This window comes from Tamandua tetradactyla, chromosome X (genome assembly GCF_023851605.1).
Source record: "Tamandua tetradactyla isolate mTamTet1 chromosome X, mTamTet1.pri, whole genome shotgun sequence".
NCBI lineage: Eukaryota > Metazoa > Chordata > Mammalia > Pilosa > Myrmecophagidae > Tamandua > Tamandua tetradactyla.
In genome coordinates, this window is record NC_135353.1 from 75,434,624 (window position 1) to 75,456,471 (window position 21,848).

Consider the following 21,848-nt stretch of genomic DNA (forward strand, 5'->3'; position numbering starts at 1 on the left):
AATCTCATGGGCAAGAGCCCATTGTACCCTTCATTTACTGTAAAACATCCTCCTTGATAAGAATTAATGCACAAATTATACCCTCTACCCAATTTCTTATAGATTGTCCATAAAATTGCTCTCCCCTTATTAAACTAAAACTTTTTTGTGAGCAAGAACCATTTCTTATTCAACTTTCTCAAAAATAACCTAAGACTTGACAACTTTCTCAAAAATAACCTAAGACTTGACACATGTTCCAAGAATGCTGATTCAATAAATGATCAAAAAAAAGTCAATAATGTCAAATACAACAGAAGGGTCAAACAACAGGAGGATAAGCCTTACAGAAGAGAGCTTTTATTAGAAATAAGGACTCATTTAGAGATAGTTGTAAAGAGGTGAATTACAAAGAAAGATTTCAGGATGGCAAACTCCCTTACTAGTTGCATGGACTTAGATTTCTATTTCCTCATTCTTAAAACAGCTATAAAAATAACAGGATTAGTGCAAACAAAAGTGGTAAAGTTTGTGGAGTGCCTAGCCAGTGTTTAGTAATAGTTGTTACACTTTCCAGACCATATTATGCAGCTATTATTGTGCTAGACTGATACTTTTTCTTCTCATTCAATTCATTTAGGATTTCTGCTCACTCTTTGCCTGGCCATTTGAACATTTACCTCATTCTGATGCATCTTCTGATGTGGATATTTTGACTGCTGACTGTTTACATAGACTTATATAACTTTGGCCTGTGCTATTTATAAACTCTTGATTTTTATTCCTCACCTGACCTCTAGTCATCACTGATCAGCCCTGGTTTTCTGGTGTTCTACTGGTCACTTTGACCTCCTGTCATCCATGGCTTTGCTTATATTGAATCCTTAGGGCAAATCAGGAAATATTTCAAGGGAATATATACTCTATTTATTCATAAAAACCCTGATACAGTGTTCATGTAAAACAGTATAGTGTTCTTTCAATGTTCTCCTACTTTAGCCTCCCCTTATTCACTTTTTTCCCCTTATTCACTTTTGTCATTATGAGTCCACCTCCTTTTAGGTATTTGCACATAATCAGTGGTGGTGCTTACTGCTCTAGATGTCCAAAAGACTCATTGTTTGCCATCTGGCATAGAAAATATCTCACATAATAGTATTTTAAACCTTTACTTTCTGGCCCAAAGACTATTTGAGGAACCCATGAAATTACAAGATCATCCACCACCCCAGTCCCAACACTCAGTCACATATGATTTTCTACATGAAACTTATATAGAATTTCAGGAAATTCATGGGCCCTTTGAAAACTAGTATTTTAACTCTAGCATATGAACCTCACAATTAGAAATAAAATTCCTTCCCTGAAACATATTTTTAAATTATTTAAACAAAACATCCAGTTTGGGTGGTTTTAATTAAGTTGTAAATAATTTATCCATACCTAGAAAATAGTTAGAAGGGTCTGTTAGGTTGAAAAAGGTAAAGGAAACACTAAGACAGTCACTTATCTCAGTGTATTCATTTCCTAGGGCTGCCATAATTAAGTATCATAACCAGTTGGGTTAAGACTTCAGAAATTTATTCTCTCATGGTTACGTACACTAGAGGTCTCAAATCAAGGTATAGGCAGGGTCATTCTCCCTTTGAAGGCCCTAGGGAAGAATCCTTCTATATCTCTCCTTGCTCCTAGCAGTTGCTGAAAATCTTTGACATTCCTCGACTTCAAGATTGATCACTTCAGTCCCTTCTTCCATAGTCAAATGGCTTTATTCTCTGTGTTTGTATGTCTCCAAATCTCCCTCCCCTTGTAATGACACCAGTAATTGGATTTAGAGCTCACCTCAATCCAGTATGACCTCATCTTAACTTTATTACATCTGCAAAGAACCTGTTTCCAACTAAGGTTACATTCACAGACTCTGGCTGGACATGAATTGTTGAGGATATGAATTTGCAAGCCCCAGTACACAATGACCTCTATGCTAAAATGATTTTTTGACCTATAACACTGAGGAAAAAGATATTACATAAATAATCATTTACCCAGGTTGTCCATGCTAATCAGAGATATGTAACTGTCAAAGCCTTGTCAGCCACCATATTAATAACTAATTGGGCTTGGTATCACTATTGAGTCATCTCACATGCCATTTTGTGTTGGTCATCTCACTCTTCACTGATGTTTATTAACACCATGAGGGTGAACCCTGGCCTTGGAATTTCTGTGACTCATGGATTGATATATATAGGTTATTATTTGACATTTTTAATTACTTATTATAATTCTCATATATTTACTCAAACATGTACTGACAGTATGTACTGGCATCCTTTATCATCACATCGATCAATGGGGGTTATCTAAAGACTTATACAGCAATAATTTTGCCATCATATTTGTGCTGGTTTGAAAGGAAGTATGCCCCCTAAGAAAAGCCATGTTTTGATATAAATCCCATTTCTTAAAAGTAGAATACTCCCTATTCAATACTGTATATTTGAAACTGTAATGAAATCATCTCCCTAGGTGATGTGATTTAGTTAAGAATGGTTGTTAAACTGGATTAGGGGATGACATGTCTCCACCCATTTGAGTGGGTCTTGATTAGTTTCTGAAGTCCTATAAAAGAGGAAACATTTTGGAGAATGAGAGATTCAGAGAGAGCAACACTACAAGCAGAGAGTCCACCAGCCAGCGGACCTTTGGAGATGAAGAAGGAAGCTGCCTCCCGGGGAGCTTCATGAAATAGGAAGCCAGGAGAGAAAGCTAGCAGATGATGGATGCTGTGGTCGCCATTTGCCCTTCCAGCTGAGAGAGAAACCCTGACTGTGTTCGCCATGTGCCTTCTCACTTGAGAGAGAAACCCTGAACTTCATCGGCCATCTTGAACCAAGGTATCTTTCCCTGGATGCCTCTGATTGGACATTTCTATAGACTTGTTTTAATTGGGACATTTTCTCGGCCTTAGAACTGTAAACTAGCAACTCATTAAATTACCTCTTGTTAAAAGCCATTCCGTCTCTGGTATATTGCATTCTGGCAGCTAGCAAACTAGAACAATATTCATAGCGACATCAAATCAACATCATAATGGATCCTTTTGGACTTGTATCTTTATACGTGTTCTCATTCTATTCTTTCATTATAATGGTATCGTAACTGGATCCTTACAGACTTTCACTGAAGGTATTATGAGATAGTTAACATCATGGCAACTTCAGATTAAACTGGACAGGAAATTAGCAGTGTAAAAGAAAACTTAAATAAAATCCAAATAATAATTACTGCATATGTTTAGTGATTATTTTGTTTATACTTCACTCTCTCTTAATTCAAAGTGACCCCAAAAGACACTATTCCAAATTTAGAAAATAACTACCTGTTAACCAGGAAAATGTTCTTTTTTGCAACCCAATTTTTAGTTGAAATCTGGTAAAACATCCAAAAGCATAGTTCATTCTTTAATAACTGGAAAGTTAACTGATATCATTTATTTTACATTTATTTTTTAAGTAGCTGGTTTCCAATCAAACTCTGAAAAAAGGAAGCTGTAAATATCACACTTCTACCTGAAACTGACAACTCAGAAAACAGTCTTCAGCTCTCAAGATGTAGGAATATTAGAGAGGAAGCAATGAAATTATGGCCTTTCATACCATGTAGCAATTGAGAGGGAGAAAATGTTTGTTTAGAAGGAAATGAACAAGACTTTTTACCTATGTAAGAAGTTACTACAATCACTATTGTTAAATATCTTCTGTGCAAAAAATTGTACTCAGTTCAGTGAATATAAAAGATGGTGGACTATTCTTGACTCTCTAAGAACAAGCAGCATAAATGTAGGGAAGTAAATAATATAACTTAAAAGTTAGATAACAACATAAGACTGTCCCACTAAAATACCTGATGAATATGTGGTTAAGAAAATTAGTGCTCCAGGATTTCACAGAATCAAGTGTATTAGGTTCCTATTTGTTGCAAATTACCACAAACATAGTGGCTTAAAAATACAAATTTATTATCATGTAATTGTGTATATGAGAAGTCCAATATGGATCTCACTGGGGTAAAATCAAGGTGTCTTATAGAAGCTTCCAGGGACAGCCTATTTCCTTGCCTTTTCCAGCTTTGTAAGCCACCCATATTCTTACCATATGGCTCCCTCCTCCATCTTCAAAACCAGCAACAATTGTACCTCTCTGAACTTTCTTCTGTGATCACATATTCTTCTGATTGTCCCTCTTTTCTACTTTTAAAGACGCTTGTGATTACATTGAATGTACATATACCCAAGATCATCTCCTTATTTTAAGGTCATCTGATTAGCAAACTTAATTCCTTTTTGCCATGTAATTTGCCATATTCACAGGTTCTGGAGTTTGGGATGTGAAAGGCCATTAGTATGCCTACCACTTCGACTAGGCACTAAGATATTGGGGAAAACTGGAGATGGCCTCTTGGAGGTGAGTCTTGAATGGGGCTTTGAAAGGAGGTTAAACATGGACAGAGTTTATATTAGGAAGTGAGAGTGACACTAAACTGATTAATACTGAGGTTCTCTTTCAAAGTAAATAACGTTAGTGTAGAAGAGGGTAGAGGTTTGAAACAGACTTTGGAGCTGGGAAGACCAAGTTTCAAGTTCTTGCTTTGCCAGTAATAGTAAGAAACCTTGGACAAGTCACATAATGCATCTGAGCCTCAATTCCTCATTCTTAAGCTGATGATAATATTTACCATAGAATCAACATGAAGATTACAGGAGACAATGCAAATAAAGGGTTTGGCACATGGGTAGTAAATTAAAATTAAGCTGAATCCTTCACCTCAATTTTACTTCATGCAGTCATTAAATCAACTGTTTTATTTTTTAAGGATGTTTTTCTCTTTCATTGACCATCTATCTTATTGATCTATTTTACAAAATTTAAGTCCATTAGACATTCAATTTAATTTTGTCTTTAGGCTGCAGTAGGATACCCAAATGTTGGGAGAAGTTGGTTTCATTCAAGTTTATCAGATTTCTAAGATCAGTCAGTATAATGCCATGCTGCTCCTTCTTAGCTTAGATTTGCTAATAATTTAACATTCCCATTCAGTCATTCATTCAACAAAGATTTATTCATCCATCCGGATCTATGAAGAGATATAATCCTGACTCGACAGGTGATTACACTCTAGGTGTGGGAATAAGATATTTACCAAAATGCCATGTTTGAATATAGGCCTGAGTTTTTAAAATTTTCCTCCTAACTCCATGGCTCAGATATGTAAAAAATAATCCTTGCCTTTAAGGTATTATAATCTTGTATGGGACATAGCCAATGCATACATAACTGAGTTAACTGAGGTTTGCTAGACTAACTTTGGGAAGTGGCATAGGCTCTATAGAGAGGCTTAAGTTTATAACCCCAGTCTGCAATTTTCTAGCTGTGCAATCATGGGTGAGCTACTTATCCCCTTTCAGCCTCAATTTTTCCATCTGTAAAATGAAGATAAATTAGTACTTGCTGCATAGAGTGGTTAAAATGCTTAAGTTAGACAACTAAACTGCATAATTTAGTGAACACTGCATAATTTGCGCTCAAATTTTCTATTAAGCCACATACTAACATTTTTATAGGAGTTCTAAGGACAGAGAACTCAAATCTATTTATGAGAATGAGAGAAATGTTCTTAAACAATGTCATATTTACTATGGATCTTCCTAGTTTCCCCTCCTTTTCTCTCTCTCTCTCTTCCCCCACCACCTGGAACTGATCTCACTGATGGATTGTATCTTAAGTCATAGGGTCTATACGAGGTCATAGGCCAATATTGACAGTGACAGGAAATATATCAATAACTTCATTCTCACCGTCTCAGCATCTAAAAATAATTCTTCTCCACCCTGGGATTTAGTGCTCCAATTATAGCTAACCCCTCCCTCAATCATTCTCATATCTTATGTGCACCATGTGCTCAGGGTCTGAGAGGGTGCAGGCACATTTGACAATAATGGGTCTTAGAAATTCTCAGATATTTCTGTAAAACTGATGCACGATGTTCCCAAATGCTTTAATGTAGAGATGTTAAAAGGCTTAAATGAGAGCAAAACAATTAAAAAACGTGTTTTTGCTTCTATTATGAAAGCGAATCTAATATGTTTGTTTCTCATCAGGAATGAAAAGATAAAACTACACCATAAGGCATGGTGTAAGTTGTACTTTTATAATTTATTATGTAAATATTTAAACAAATGATTAATATAAACACCACATTTTCTCAGAGTAAAGATGGAATTGCCATAAGGGATATTTTGAGTATGGAGAGGGAAGAAACTGAATAAGTTATTTCTAGACAATAACAACTTTAGAAAAGGGACTATAAGGAAAATAAGCACTGATAAAACAGATCATAGATCTGTATTGCAATCTTACTGATGTGTGAAAGTGGTGAGTTGAAATTTCGTCTTAGAGCCTCTGACCTACCTGTCTTTCACTAAAAAGAGAGAGACAGAGAGAAGTCAGAACTCTGCATGACTGTAATTCCTCTTTCACCAGTGGCTCTTTTCCTGAGATAAGCTTTGATTTCATGTATAAGAAAGAATTGAAATTTATGTTTTGGTTCCCTACTCCTCCTTACTGCATACTTTCTCCAATTTTCAGTAGCTCTGTTCTGCCAGTATGTAGCATGACTTTGTATGCCTTAAGCTTATAATCAGGAGGAACACAGCTCTGCTACCTCCTTAGATCTCTCATAAGCTCTTTGAGAGCAGAGGCTATGTCTGTGTATTCTGCACGATGCATGTTCAGCACAGTGTTTAACATATATTTCTTGATTGCTTCATTTTTAATAATAATGGTTTACATTATCCCATAACTACCAATAGCTTAATGTATACAAAGCATTATTCTAAATAGTTTACATGAACCGTTTCACTAATAAATCAGCAACTCCTTGAAATAGGCAATTTCATAATTTTCATTTAACAGATAAGGAAAAGGAGATTGAAAGAGGTTAAAGAGTTAGTGAATTTTACGCAGAAGATTTAAGTCTCTGTTCACTATGAAGTGCTAACTCTTAGCCACTAAACTCTACTCTCAGTAGGACATTGCGACACTAAAAGGTTAAGTAATTTGTCTTGAAACACACAGTGGAGTGGTAGAACCAGGGTATGAAGCCAAGTCTTTGTTCTTATTCATGGTGCTATATGGTCTCTTTCAGTTTATATTACCACTTTTCCCCTAATTCGTTGAGTTCAGATGCTAAATAAATTTATTTTGAAAATTTATTATATATAAATGATTCTTTTTAATGCTATAATATTTCCTCTGAGTACAGCTTTAGTGTGAACTGAAATATGTTTCATTATTACTGCCTTATGGATTTTCTGCAATTTCAGAATTTAATTTCCTTTTGACCCAAGAGTTTATGTCCCTTTAATGTTTGCAGATTTGAGTTGGAGTTTGTTTCTTTGAATGATGTTCACTTTAGTGTTTTTGTAGGTATTCTTTTTCAAATGTAAAATGGGCCATTATATTCTTGTTTGTGGTAGTATTTTATCATGAATGAGTATTGGATTTTTTCAAATGTCCTCTTCAACATATATTAAGCTGTTCATATAATTTTTCTTTTCTAATCTGTTAATGGAGTAAATTAGATTATTTCATTTTATTTCCTTATATCAAAACAATCTCAGGATTTTGTCATTTTGTATTATTTAGGGCTTGGTTCTTAATATGTACTTGGGCTTTTATTACTCATACTCATAAGTGAATTTTTCCTGGATTTGTGTTGCATTTTCCTCCATATTAAGGGTGTGCTAGCCTTGTAAGGTCATCTGGTTATCTTCCTACCTTTTAATTTGCTATTTAATGGTATCTTAATAGCTTAAGTAGAAAACGAATCCACAATGAAGAGTTCATGGTGTTTATGCAATAGAAAGACTAGAGAGCAATTCTCAGAAAGCAGAAAAGAATAAATGGAATCTAAACAGCTGAAAACACTTATGTACTTGGAATAATGTTTCCGGGCCTGTCACCAGTGAGCATTCCCCACCACTAGCCCTGAAACATCAATTCCCAATAAATTTGGCACTATATGTAGTTTATAACTATCCAAGAACCTATTAACACTTTCCTTATTGGCAAATTTTGGGGTAGAAGCATGGACGATTGGCTACCAATGGTTACAGAGAGGAAGTACCTAAACTTCTTCAACTTTCATAATATTATGAAAACTTTAGCATATTGTCATTTTTTATGGATATTCTATTTTGTTTGAGAAGAAAATGAATTTTCTCTTAAGTCAAAGTTGACTGGTTATTTAACTCAAATTCTGTACATTCAGTTCTTTGTCTACTTATTAACAGTTGCTATCTGAAAAAATATATATTTCCAATGATAACTCTGTAACTATTCATTTTTCTTTGTGGCTTTCATTTAATATATGGTGTTACATATTTGACATTTTAGAGCATAAATAAGCAAGTGAAACCCCATCCTCCCTGGCTGAGTTTAGAACCAGTTGAGACAGACACAACTCAAAATACCTAATTATGATTATTATTGATAAAACTGACTAGTGAATGTGGCTTGAAACTTTCAGCCGAGTGACGCTTTTAATACTTCACCTGTATGTTATGCAGACTTAATCATCTAGTCATAACTTTAGGCCACAACAGCAAAGAAAAGCACCTTTCTGTGCTTCAGTAAGCAGATGAGAGCACATGTTTATGTGTAAAGGAAGGATGGCTCTCTAAAATTTAGAGAGTATTATTAAACATGATGACTATTATTCCAAATTCTCTACAGTCTTCTGTGGAGAGAAGTAATCATTGCCAGTGGTGTTTGTCAAGTAAAGTCTCTCACATGGAAACATTAATAGAGAATGTATGCTCTCCCTTAATGCATTAAACAATATGAAATAACCAATGTGAGACAACCCTATGAAATAACAAATATTTCATCCTTTTTGACCTGAAAATAATGGCAATTTCTTATGGTTCAAACTAATATTTCAGTTGTTTTATAAATTACATAATGCCTCATGTTTTGCATCATTTCTTTTATTTCATGCATATGAAATATTCTTTACTTTTTAGTTCTTTAGGGAACCAGTTCAGTATACCAATAAGTTATAATAAGAATGATGCATAAAATGCCCCAAAATTCCTCATCCAATTCATCTATTAATATTTTATTCAATTTGCTTTATCATTCAATCTGTGTGTATGTTTATTTTCTGAACCATTTTAGGGTAACTTACATTTACCCTGTCCTTTTACCTAAACACTGTACAGTCATCAGTGCACATATTAGCATTGATAAATTGAATCTATTATTTGTATCTAAGTTTGTCAATTGACCCAATGAGCATTCAGCTAGTTGTCATGTCCCTTTTGCATCCTTTATGTTTGTAGGAGACGTCAGATCCAGCATCTTATCCTTCACCTTAGAAAAGATATCTTGAAATGCCTGACAGCACTGGATGCCTAGAAATTTCACTGCAGGGGAAGACCCTTGAATTTATTTTAGATAGAGTTCCCACCCTCTGACACAAATGCCACACCATAAATTCAAATTTTATTTCTTGCTTACTATATCCAATCAGTTTATTGCCATCAATAAATAGACCAATGTAATGTCTTATGGAAAGGAAAGCCATTTATGGTCCCTCTGGAGTAGACTGTGACATAGGGCTGAACAGTTTACATGCTCTTGAGTTAGAGTGAATATGTATTGTTGGCATTGTCAGCTAAAATAAAATTATTTCTGGTGTTTTTTACTAATGTCTATCAAGAAAAAAAGCATTTTCCAAATCAATAGTTGGATATCAGGTACCAGAGAATATATTGATTTGCTCAAGCTATGATACCACATCTGGAAATCAGCCGTAGTCTGAGTTACCACCTGATTCAGTTTATGATAATCCACTGTCATTTTCCAATAGTCAACTGTTTTCTGCATAGGCCAAACAGGAAAATTGAATAGGGGTGTATTGGGAATCACCACCCCTGCACCCTCCAAGTCCTTGATGATGGCACTAATTACTGTAGCTCCCCAGGAATGTGGTATTGCTTTTGATTTACTATTTTGCTAGGTAGGATCAGTTTTAGTGGCTTCCACTGGCCTTTCCTACCATAATAGCCCTCACTCCACAAGTCAGGGAACCAATATGGGGATTCTGCCAGTTGCTGAGCATGCCGATTCCAAGTACACATTCTGAAAGTAGAGAAATAATAGGAGTTTGGGGATGCCCTCGACTCATTGTGAGTCACATCTGAGCTGAAACTCCATTGATTGCCTGATCTTTGTAAGCCCTTACTCCGACTACTGGACCACAGTAATGCTTTGTTTAAGAGATAGTGTCTAAAAATCCTGAAAAGTCTGATCATTTCCTTTTTCCCAATGCTTGGTAACCTTAGCAAAAGCTGTGGATCCCTTCAGGGAAGGCTGAAATGAAGATTAATATAAATTTTGGCAGTGTAGCAGGATTCTTCCTTAAAGATTGGTGGCCTTCCCTTCTTTCAAACGTTCTGGGTTTGAAAACTGTCTCATGTCTTAGAATCAAATGAGGTGCCATGGGCCATGAGTATTTTTGTGATTCAAATTAGACTTTTGTTCACTTGACATAGAAATCTGTTGCTTCCTATTGAAACGGAGCTCGAAAGATATTAAGGAATGATGAGAAAAAAAGGAAGAAAGAAAGACACAGACAGGCTCAGGGGTCTGAAGCTTGAGTTTACTTCAGACAGACTTCAGACAATTTTATTCTTAACCAGATCCTGGTTATATACCACAGGATGTCAATAGGCATGCATGCATTTCCTGAGGGAGCAAAGTTCTTATCTTTCAGTGCTCTTTCTTAATACTTAACATAACCATTTGGGGTAAACATTATCTTCCTCCCAGACTGCTCTACATAACAATCTCCACAGTATACTTCCACAATCCTGAGGCCAGCTGCTTCCAGCAAATTCTGCAGGTCTTGTTTTAAACCCTCGGCTCCTACATTTCCCCCCTTTTATTTTATAAGCCAAGAAAAACAAGAATCACATTTTTAGAGTGGTTATAAGCAGAGGTGACTGGCGCCTGTCTTAGGTTGCCCTTAGGCTCTGAAGGAAGGGTCTTACCCATCATTGGCTGCCAGTCAAGTTATATGCCTGATTATTTGTTGTTAAACACAGCTGTGGAGGAAGAGAAAGAGTATAAACAGCCCCAAACCTAAGATTTTAGCTCTTGGGTGATTGTGTAACATTACCTCCATAGGCTACATGTAAATTATTCTGAGATAATTCTAATACCCCTTTTTTGTAATTCTAAAATATTGGGGACTTAAACTATCTGAAAGCCCTAAAAGAGGCCTTTTTACCTTTCCCCATTCTGTTCCAGATAGGTTATATGTTAAAAGAGGGTAATACAAAAACTGCTCTCATTCCATTTACACTTTAAACTTTGTAAAAAATTTAAATTATACATTTGATCTCCAATATGAACCAATGTCATTTTTATATCCTTTAGTCTATTATTAATTTGTTCATCAATGAGATTATCTACGCCACAGTTCACTGGTGTTTTTCTAACAATGCCGCATCTGCATAGTTTGATGCAATGCAGTTCCAGTACTGCAGCCACTGTGATGCTTCCAATGATTCCAATGACAGATGCAATAATGAGTCAAATTAGTCTATTAGTTTTTTTTAGATATTCTTTTGCCAAATGGATCAGTATACGTGTTTCTGGAGAGGATTCTCAGGATCTTGACATCTGCACCGGCAGCCAAATACCTCTTCTCCTTGCTGCTATAATTGTCTCATTTTCCTGCAACATAAATGCTTGGAGACAAGTGAACAGAGAACAATTCCCACAATTAGAAGTTTGATTTCTTATATGCATATGAACTTTAACAAATATATATGGATCTCTAATACATATTTGTATATAGTGTTTATGGCTATTTAAAGAGAAGTTATAGTTACTAGAATTGGCTATAAAAATTGGTCTCAGTCCTAGGAAAATTTTCTGTCAATTTCTTTGACTAATTCTATATTTATCATCCGATGAATTTGGCACAAATTATCCTCCATGAATTAAACCCTGATTTAGCTTGCCTGTCCATATAGTCTCAGCTATCTTCAAGTTAGAGATGGGAGACCCCACAGGGGCTGCATCTCTTACAATTCCATAGGAATCATTAATTATAACTGCTCAATCTATATGACATAACTGCCATCCATTCCAACTTTCCTTCCCATCTAACAGGCAAGTATCCTTTGTTTCCATAGTTATGCATACAGGTCTTTCTAAAAATGGAAGACTTAAATTTGACATCAGTTTTCTTATTGGACCTGGGAATCCTAAACTTGTACTCAGATTATTTTGGTAAAGTTGGATTGGCCCATGTTAGGGCCCACAGCAGAGGTGGGTTAGGAATATAAACCCAATAAGTATGACTATGTCCCTGTCCTTCAGCAATAAAGTTATATGTCTTATTGTAGCACGAATATCAGGAATGAAGCTGCAGACCTCCAGGAACGTCCTGCGAAGTTAGAACAGGCTGAGACTATGGATCCGCAGTTTCGGGAAGTAGGTTTTATTAGCTCATGTGCACGAGGGCCCAGATAAGTCACCTCAAAAGTCTGAGCCCTGAACAAAAGGCAACCTTAGCTTTTATGGACTTTTTGACATGTTAAAGGCAAGGTACACAATTGGCTGATTTAAATTGAGAATGGCCCAGAGCTGAACCGTTGAGGGGCCCCCACCCCAGGAATGTCTTCTTTTGCCTACGTGCATCTTTACCAGTTCTTGAAGGCTGGGGGAGGGGGTTTCTATACCAGGAAATGTGCCTTATTTAGCTTGCCTGCAAGGAGAGGGGGTTTGGGGATTTTTCAGAGAGCACAGCTAAACCAGAAAGACGGAAAGGCCTGCCTGCTACATTTCCCCCCTTTGATGCTTACCCTGACTTTTAGGGAGGGGTTATAGCATCACTTATATATATTTTTATTTATTTGCTGCAGGTGTTGGTATGTTCTGATCTGAGCTGGGCATGGGAAACAATGTAGCCATGCAGGGTTTAGGCCCCGGTGAAGTTGGGGGGGGTAAAGGTCTGTGTTCTCCCTCTGTTGGCCTCAAGTTTTTTTCCTGATGGCCCCTTTTGGACTGCCTGTCTTAAGTTGTTCTTCCCCTGAGGATTCTTACCTGTCTTTGGCTAACCAGCCATCTTCCAGGGCCAAGCAGGGTGGTATGAGGTGTGAAAGTCAGGGAGCAGTAACAACCCCTGAGAGGGTCTGATCTGTCTCTATGACAGCCTATACCCCCTGGCCTCTATGCCCAGTACCTGCTTTGGGTTTTTTTTTCACCTGCTCATGGGGCATTATAGCTTTGGTTACATGCTTTTGGAAGCCCATGTTTGTTTTTTTCTTCAGTGAAGGCTTAGCTCATAACTTTTGGGCAAGAGATAAAGTTAGCACCAGCTCCCAACTCCCAGGAGGCTTTCTCAGTTTTTGCCATCCTAGAGTAATGAAAACAGCATTATTGAACCTGGTGAGGTGGGATTATAGTATACTGGGGCATATTTTCAACCAAGTACAAAATTATTTACTAGCAAGAACGATGATAAAGGTTGTTTGCATGCAAAAGCTATACAATGCAAAAACAAGTTCCAGGAAGTAAATACTTCTAAGGCTAGGATGTTAATTTCCCTTAAGCAAGTTTTTTTCATACCTCATTGTGCTTTATCTGCATATCTCAGCTTCTATTGTAGTTCCAGATCCTGAAATCCCAAATCTGCATTTCCTCATAGACTTGTGTCTGCAAGCTTGGGGTTAAACATTAAGCTCTTAACTCTTATAAACAGTGACTTACTTTCTATCCTAAAAATCTTTTTATAATATTAGTGTAGACACACACACTGAGCACCAGCTAGGAAGGGGGGAGGAAGTTACCCAGGTAAGAGGGATTCCATCAAATTAGAGGCAAGTTGGTTTTCAGGAAGAACTCCAGGAGACCTATTTCCAGGAGGGCTGAAACTGCTAAACAAAAGATAAATACAAAGAACAAGAAAAGACAGTTAGTCCACAGACCCAGCAGGCTGGGATGTTCATGTGTTGATTTTCTAATTTTTGGCCCTGCATACATCAGTCAGCTTCCGGGGTGATGGAGAAGGGGACAGTGGCTCTCGGAGGATGGTGCATCTCAGGTGTTCAGGATCAGGGGTGCACTACCAGAGGTGGTCTGCAGTGTCCCTTTTGACCTGAGAGTGGTAATTTATAGGATGCTCCTCACGGTTTTGACAGCTGTTGGGATTACTAAAACAACATGGTAAGGACCTTTCTATTAAGACTGGAGGGAGCCTCTTTAATTTTTTTCCTCTTTACAGCTTTTTTTTTTTTACCCATACCATGTTTCCTGGTTTGACCTCAGGTAAGGGAGGGTAAAGTTAAAGAGTTTGGATACTGTTTTTAATACCTCTTCTTTTAGTTCATTTAGAACTTTTCTTAATTTTGATCATAATTTTCCCTTTACAAACCTTTGATAACTTACTATATTCATTCAGGCAGTGTCTCACATTTTTTATTCTGCAATGGCCAATTATTTCATGTTAGGACAAAATTACTGTTTTCCTCTCAGGAAAAAAAAATATCCTTTATAGCTTTTAAATTTAAGTCATCACTTCAAGCAAACATTTCATTATACACAGTTATTATGAAAATTAAATTTGTTAGAATAATGTTCAATACTCAAAATACTCCAGTTAATGCACAACCGAAATTCTAACATATAAAAATTTTTGTTATTTGTTCATTTTGGCTTTTCCTTTCTCTGTATTCCAGTTTCCCATGTTTCCCAGCTTTGCCATTTTATGAAGTATACCAAAGTTGATTGTTTTGTAGCTACAATGTCAGCAGGGCATTGCTTATTACATCTTTGTGCAACCAATGCCAGAAAGATAGAACTTTTTCCAGTTCGCAGATTAAATTTTTTTAAAACAGCAGTCTATATGCTGGGGCGGGGTTGGTGCCAATTTTTATAAATTTTATACAATCTGCATAATCCAATACCACTCCTTCAGCCCCCACATCAGCAATTTTGGCCATCCAGATAATATATATATATATTTTTTCCTTTTCCTGACAAACCTTTTTTTTATTTAAAGCTATTTTTATTATCTGCTTTATTCTATATATTAATATCTTATTTATCAGGGTTCTAATCACAGTGGCAGTGGCTAATACCATATGTACTTTTCCTTTGTTAATTTTACCTTATCTTTCTTACATTTATATTGGGCTATATGGACTGTGGCCCTCTCAGCTATTGATTGATAATTAAAACAATTTCTTCAAAAACAAAATTTTGATCCTGCAGTATTCAGTTTTTCCTGTAATTCTACCAATTCCTTTTCATAAGCTTCTCCTGTTTTATTTTATTTTCCTAATTTTTACAGGTTCTTGTGCATTTTGCTCATTCCTCTGCAAGTGAGGATTAAGGTAAATTATCCCATCCTGGGATTTTTTGTTTTTTTTTATTTTATTTTGAGTTTAGAAGATCTTTTCCCTAAAAAAGATGACATTATTTCCTAATCTATGTTAAAAGCCCATGGCTTACTGTTAATTCACTTTAAGTAAACTTTGAAGAGGGCCTACTGACATAAAGTTTCCCAAATGTCTTAAAGCACCAGAAAGTATAACCCAGGGAGACAAAATATTTAAATTTAAAACAGTTCTGCATACAAAAAGACAAGAAAACAGCAACTTTCAATTCATCAAGTATGGTCCTAATAAAGCATCACAATATTTAGAAGAACATATTCCACAGTTTCTGCATAAATTTGTAAAGCTTGTCTCATTGATCTCTATTACCATGAAGCCATGCTGAAATGCGAATCTTGCTCCCAGTGCCAATTTTGTGCATAAAAGACAACGTGATATTTGGGGCTATTTAATTTATAGGTTTGGATTCGCGGACAACACTGACTTCAGTTTTATAAAAATAGATTTTGCCAGCATAGTTACATCACCAGGTAAGATGGCATTACCACATGAAGAGAAGTACTGGAGAATTTCAGAAGCAGCATTATAACTTTTAGTAAAAATCCATAGCAATTTTGGGAATAGCATTCAGAGTTTCCTTAGTTAAGATATATAGCAAAGCACAAGATTTTGATGAGGTACTGTCCCTTTCTCATAACATATTTTCTTCTTTAACTCTTTTTCTGATAACTTCACAGAGTAGTGGCCAAATTCTAATTAGCTTGTTTGACTAGGTCCAGTTTGGTCCTCTGGGAACTGGCTAGGGACCAAGAGGAGCTTCCTGGGACCTAGTTATTTTTATTAAAGTACACCTCCTTCCGAGAGGATAGCCAGTCCTCTGAGCTAGAGTGCACATTTTAACTGTTTTGTTTGTTTTACCAAGGTTACACAATGGCAACGTTAATTGTACATACAGAACAGATTTTTTTTATGAAATCAATGTTAAAACCCTTACATAGATGTTTTCCTTTTACCCTGAAATGTGTAAGATTTACTTTATAAGACAGAGTAATGATAAGATGTAATATAAGAAAATTTCTTCTTTTTATTCTTTCTAAAGTGGTCCACTTTAATTCATACAGTTTCCTAAGTCAGTCAGGGGTCAGCTTGATTCCCCAGTCATTAGTGAAAGCCTTTTTTTTTAAAATTAGAAATCATCCACTTCAATTGTGTCTTACTGACTTCACCTCTCACATCTGCAGCACCAATGATTAGTGGGAGGGCTTGCAGACAAACAGCAAAGGGTTTTGAATAAACTTACTTCCTTCAGTCTGTCTGCTCCCCCATGGGGACATTGGGAATCTAAACCCCCAGACAGCCCCCCCACCACTTTCAGGGTTGCTCACCCTGAGCCATAAGAGGTTTGCCACAAACTTGCAGAATCCGAACTCACTCATGGCCTGGTGCGCAGCCCAGGACTTCCTTTCATTCACACAATTCCGCACACACACACACACATTCCAAGACTTCCCCCCCTCCCTGCACCGCCCTTTCCAGAACCGAACCTGAAGACTTCCGTTTTCCCTGGTCCTCCAACTGGAGACCGGTACTCAGGTAGTTTGGAGTTGATCAGGCTCCCCTTCCACTCAGGCCCCCCTAGCCTTTTATGAGGGGGCTGAAACTGATGCACCCGGGTGCTTACCAGACAGATGGGCGGTGCTCCCAGAAACCTGGTTCCAGAAACTGTCCCGCATCCATTGCCGCTCTGGCGGTGACAGGGGCCCCATCCAGGGAGTTCAGGAATCCGAGAGACGGGGAAATGCCCCGCTGCCGGCACTGGATTCCATTGGGTCTCAAGTCAGGGCGCCGCCACCGCCATGGGCGAGGGAGGTGACAGTACACCTGCCTCATATCCCAGATGAGCCCCCAGAAATGTAGCGCGAAAACCAGGAATGAAGCTGCAGGCCTCCAGGAACATTCCGGGAAGTTAGAACAGGCTGAGACTAAGGATCCGCAGTTTCGGGAAGTAGGTTTTATTAGCTCATGTGCGCGAGGGCCCAGATAAGTCACCTCAAAAGTCTGAGCCCTGAACAAAAGGCAACCTTAGCTTTTATAGACTTTTTACATGTTAAAGACAAGGCACACAATTGGCTGATTTAAGTTGAGAATGGCCCAGAGCTGAACCGTTGAGGGACCCCCACCCCAGGAATGTCTTCTTTTGCCTACGTGCATCTTTACCAGTTCCTGAAGGCTGGGGGAGGGGGTTTCTATACCAGGAAATGTGCCTTATCTAGCTTGCCTGCAAGGAGAGGGGGTTTGGAGATTTTTCACAGAGAGCACAGCTAAACCAGAAAGACGGAAAGGCCTGCCTGCTACACTATAATATACATTACTCATTTAGTTATTTTCATCTGGGTTGACATGTCTGGGTTTTATTCTCTTCGAGGAAATCCAAACTGAGGTTCCATCATCTGCAATGACAAGAGCAAAACCCCTACCCTCACACCTTTACCATTTCTGGTTTCCATAAATCATCTTTAACATCTTTCCAATAGATTGGCTACAGCTGCAGTTCTGTTTGGGTTGTATCATTTTTCTTTTCCAAATTACTAAAATGTTGTCCTGCAGGAGTCTGATGAATTATCATAAATGTTTTAAAAATTTAAAGTAAACAGTGGTTTTAAAAATATAAAGTAAACAGTGGTTTTGCTAATTGATCTTTTGGTGTACATATTTTCATAACATCATCCTGATCATCATCTCCCCCTTTTTGTTTTAACAGCATAGACTTTAGCGTCCGGTTTGCTCGTTTAATAATTCCTTGCCTTGAGGGATTATGTGGAATTCCTGTGTTATTAGTAATATTAAAAGTAGTATAAAATTTATGAAATTATTTTCCTGTATAAGCAGGACCATTGTCTATTTAATGGATTGAGGGCATTCCATAACAGCAAAAGCATTAAGTAAATGTGATTGAACATGGCAAAAATGATCTCCAGATTGTGCACTAGCCCAGATGAAATGAAAACAAGTGTTTATGATAACATGTACATATTGCATTTTACCAAAATGTGAAATATGAGTAACATCCATTTGCCATAATTCATTTGCTTTTTGACCTTGAGGATTAATCCCTGATGCAAACGGGAGTGCATTTAAAGATTCACAGGTTTGACAAGTCCTAACAATGTCCTGAGCTTGTTGTTTAGATAAAGATGGAAATTTCTTTCACAGCCCTTTGCTATTGATATGAGTTAATTTGTGAAATGTTGTGGGATTTTGCATTACCCCCATAATAGTATCTGCTTGCTGATTTTGTAATGATAAAGGACCTGGAAGATTGGTATGAGCTCTTTATATACATGATAAAAAGGGGAGTAATTCAACTTTTGACTAATGTTTGTAAATGTAAAAACATTCAGGACAATTCATTTCTTTTAAACAAAGAAGCTGTCTCAATGTGAGTAACTGTTTGGCAGACTTATTCCAAATCAGAAACAATATTAAGAGATTGTGGAAAACTTTGTAATACTTAAATTACAGCTGCTAATTTAGTTTTTTAATTTGTTTTCCACTGGGGTGGCATATGCAGCTTTCCCATTAATATTATTACCAGTAAAGACAGTAACAGCTAGCGGGGAAGCCGGAACTATTTTAGGCAAAATCCAATGCATTCATTTTTAAAAATTGTTATTTTGACATAGTAAATGATTATTCATTTGTCCTTTAAAATTATTTAATGCTATTTGCCAAGAGGTATTGAAAATATATAGACTTTGAACCTCTTCCTTTGTGAGATCACACACTATGCGATTAGGATCATGACTTCTTAATTGATAATATTTTTGGTGACTTTTGGCTATTAAAGAGACAATCTTTTGCAAATATGTATTTAAACATTTTTGTCAATTGTTTGGTAAAAAAAATCCATTTTAAAACACCATCTTGCTAAAATAGGCCTGTGGGAGATTGCAAGGTAAAGAAAATAATAAAATCAACAGGTTTTTTTAGATCTATTTGAACAAGCTGTCCTTTTTGAATGCATTGTTCAATTAATTGTAACTCTCGTTCAGCTGCAGCTGTTAACTGCCTTTTGCTTAATAAATCAGAATCTCCTTGTAAAATATCAAACAAGTTTTGTAACATATAATTAGGAATCCCTAAAGTGGCAGATAGCAAAAATGAAAGCAGAGTGTCAATAGTGACATGTAAATGACCAGATTTTTAAAATTGAATTCATTGGATTGATTGAAAAGGAATGCAAGAATGTGGATTCTTTATAATTGGTTGTGCGTTTTTGCTAATTTTAAATTTATTGCATGCAGTTTTTATGATATTTTCTCACAATAGTGGCCAAATTCCGATTTGCTTACATGACCAGGCCCAGTTGAGTCCTCTGGGAACTGGCTAGGGACCAAGAGGAGCTTCTTGGGACCTAGATATCTTTATTAAAGTACACCCCCTTCTGGGGGGATAGCCAGTCCTCCCAGCTAGAGTGTACATTTTAACTATTTTTTACCAAGGTCATGTGATAGCAACATCAGTTGCATGTAATGGCAACATCAGGTGAACAAAAAAGACTCCACAAGTATATTTTTTCCTTGCATTTAACCCTCAAATTTGATTTGCTTCCAATATAAGCCATGGTTATCTTGGGATAAATTTAGTTTATACATATATAGTTTATATAAACATTGGACAAAGCATTAAAGTATTTTGGCTTAAAGGAATTTAGGTATTTATATGATTTGAATATTATTTAGTCAGTAATAGATTCATTTATAGTAATAGTATTTAGATTAATAGATTAAGCCACCTGGTTTAGGGCAAGAAGCAGTTTTTGCCAGTATAATGATATCCAGGAGAAAATTAGTATTTTTTATATAGATAACAACATTATAAAAGTTAATATAAGTTATTTTGATAAAACACAGACTTTTTGCTTTTTAATTAATTATTTAGAAAAAAATTTTTTTTATATCTTTTCATTAGAACAGCCTAAGAGTCCAAGAAAACATTGTCATTTTAGACTCATTAAATCTTTCTTGATTTTAACAATAATTTCCATTTTTACAAACCCTCAGCACTTATTATATTATTTTGGGCTTTGTCACATATTTTTCTCATTTAGTAACAGTTATTCATTTTAGGATAAAACTATTCTGTTTTCCTATTAATAAAAATACATCTTTCATGTTTTTCATACTTAAATCATTACTTTGAACAAATATTTTACCACATATAATTACCATCAAAATTAAATTTGTTAGAATGTTAAATACTTAAAATACTTTAGTTAATGTTTCAAATATGCATTAACTATCAATATATAGTTTTTAACAAGAATTTTTAGTTTTAAAGTTCTTAAAATATATTTCTTTTTAAAATATGAATAGGAGCTAAACTCATGGCCAGTTTCCAAACCACTGCCTGTCAAGAATTTAAGCCAACAAAAGAAGATGGGGTTACCATTCCCACTCTCCGTCACAAGACTTTACCTGTAGCATTGGTATAAATCTCATAGAATAATCATTCAGGCTAAACAAAGGTAACCTAACAGAACACCTTGAGTCAGAACTACAATCCCGAACTGCATACCCCCTTGGGGACCAACCTGCCACAGGAACCATCGATGAGCACTGACCCCTATTTGGTATGGTACCTTTCTCACTGAATACTTTCTGACGCAGGTGTACATGAATCCCTATATAAAGGCAGCCCATCAAGAACAAGCCCAGAAACCAATCTTTCTTTATCCTGCTCTGCCAAAGGCACAGCAAAGAAGCAATTTTTAAAATCTATCATAATAAAGCAGTTCTTAGAAACTACAACTGGTGTGGGCAAGCCAGGCTGCAATGACTCCATAGGCTAAACCACAGTATCAACTTTTATCAAATCAGTCAACATTGTCCATTTTCCTGACCTCCCTTCTAGCAATAAATATTGGAGAATTCCAAGAACCACGAGACTCCTCTAAACGTCCTGCTCCAAACTGTTCCCAAATCAACTGAGTCAGAGCCTCAAACCTCTCTACAGATAAGGGCCACTGCTCAACCCACAAAGGCCCGCCTGTAGTATTTGTAGTGGGTGTCCCTGGAGCGTCTCCTCACTTTATGCTTTAAGAGTTCCCTTATTAGATCCCTGTTTGGGCACCAATTGCTGAGTCCAGCTCAAGCAACTGTCCAAACAGGTTAAGAAGGGGCAGTGGGAGATTGAGAAGAAACACAACTTAGAGTTTAAGACAAAGCATGAGCCAGGTAGTTCATTGCCTGACTGAACACAATAACCAAATAGAAACAGGAATATTTTCCCTGTTTTGTTATGTTCACTGCAAAGCCTTCATAACCAACTTCCATTACTTAGGATTTAAAACATTATGGCCTTAAGGCTGAAACCAACAACAATGTTTTTGAAT

General features: G+C 36.5%; 1 protein-coding gene across 2 annotated transcripts; it reads right to left on the reverse strand.

Annotated features, from left to right (window-relative positions):
• Positions 1 to 9,746: 9,746 nt before the first annotated feature.
• Positions 9,747 to 17,553, reverse strand: LOC143672165 (uncharacterized). Of its 2 annotated transcripts, none has more exons than XR_013169652.1 (3): positions 17,136 to 17,553; positions 13,907 to 13,993; positions 9,747 to 11,797 (listed from the first exon to the last, which is right to left on the reverse strand). XR_013169652.1 is itself a non-coding variant. In XM_077147051.1 (3 exons), the coding sequence occupies exons 1-3, from the start codon at positions 17,342 to 17,344 to the stop codon at positions 13,710 to 13,712; spliced, it is 366 nt and encodes a 121-aa protein (XP_077003166.1). In that variant the 5' UTR covers positions 17,345 to 17,553; the 3' UTR covers positions 9,747 to 13,709. The 2 variants fall into 2 exon arrangements, 1 of the variants encoding a protein (XP_077003166.1); XM_077147051.1 differs by having other exon boundaries at positions 9,747 to 13,779.
• Positions 17,554 to 21,848: the final 4,295 nt, after the last annotated feature.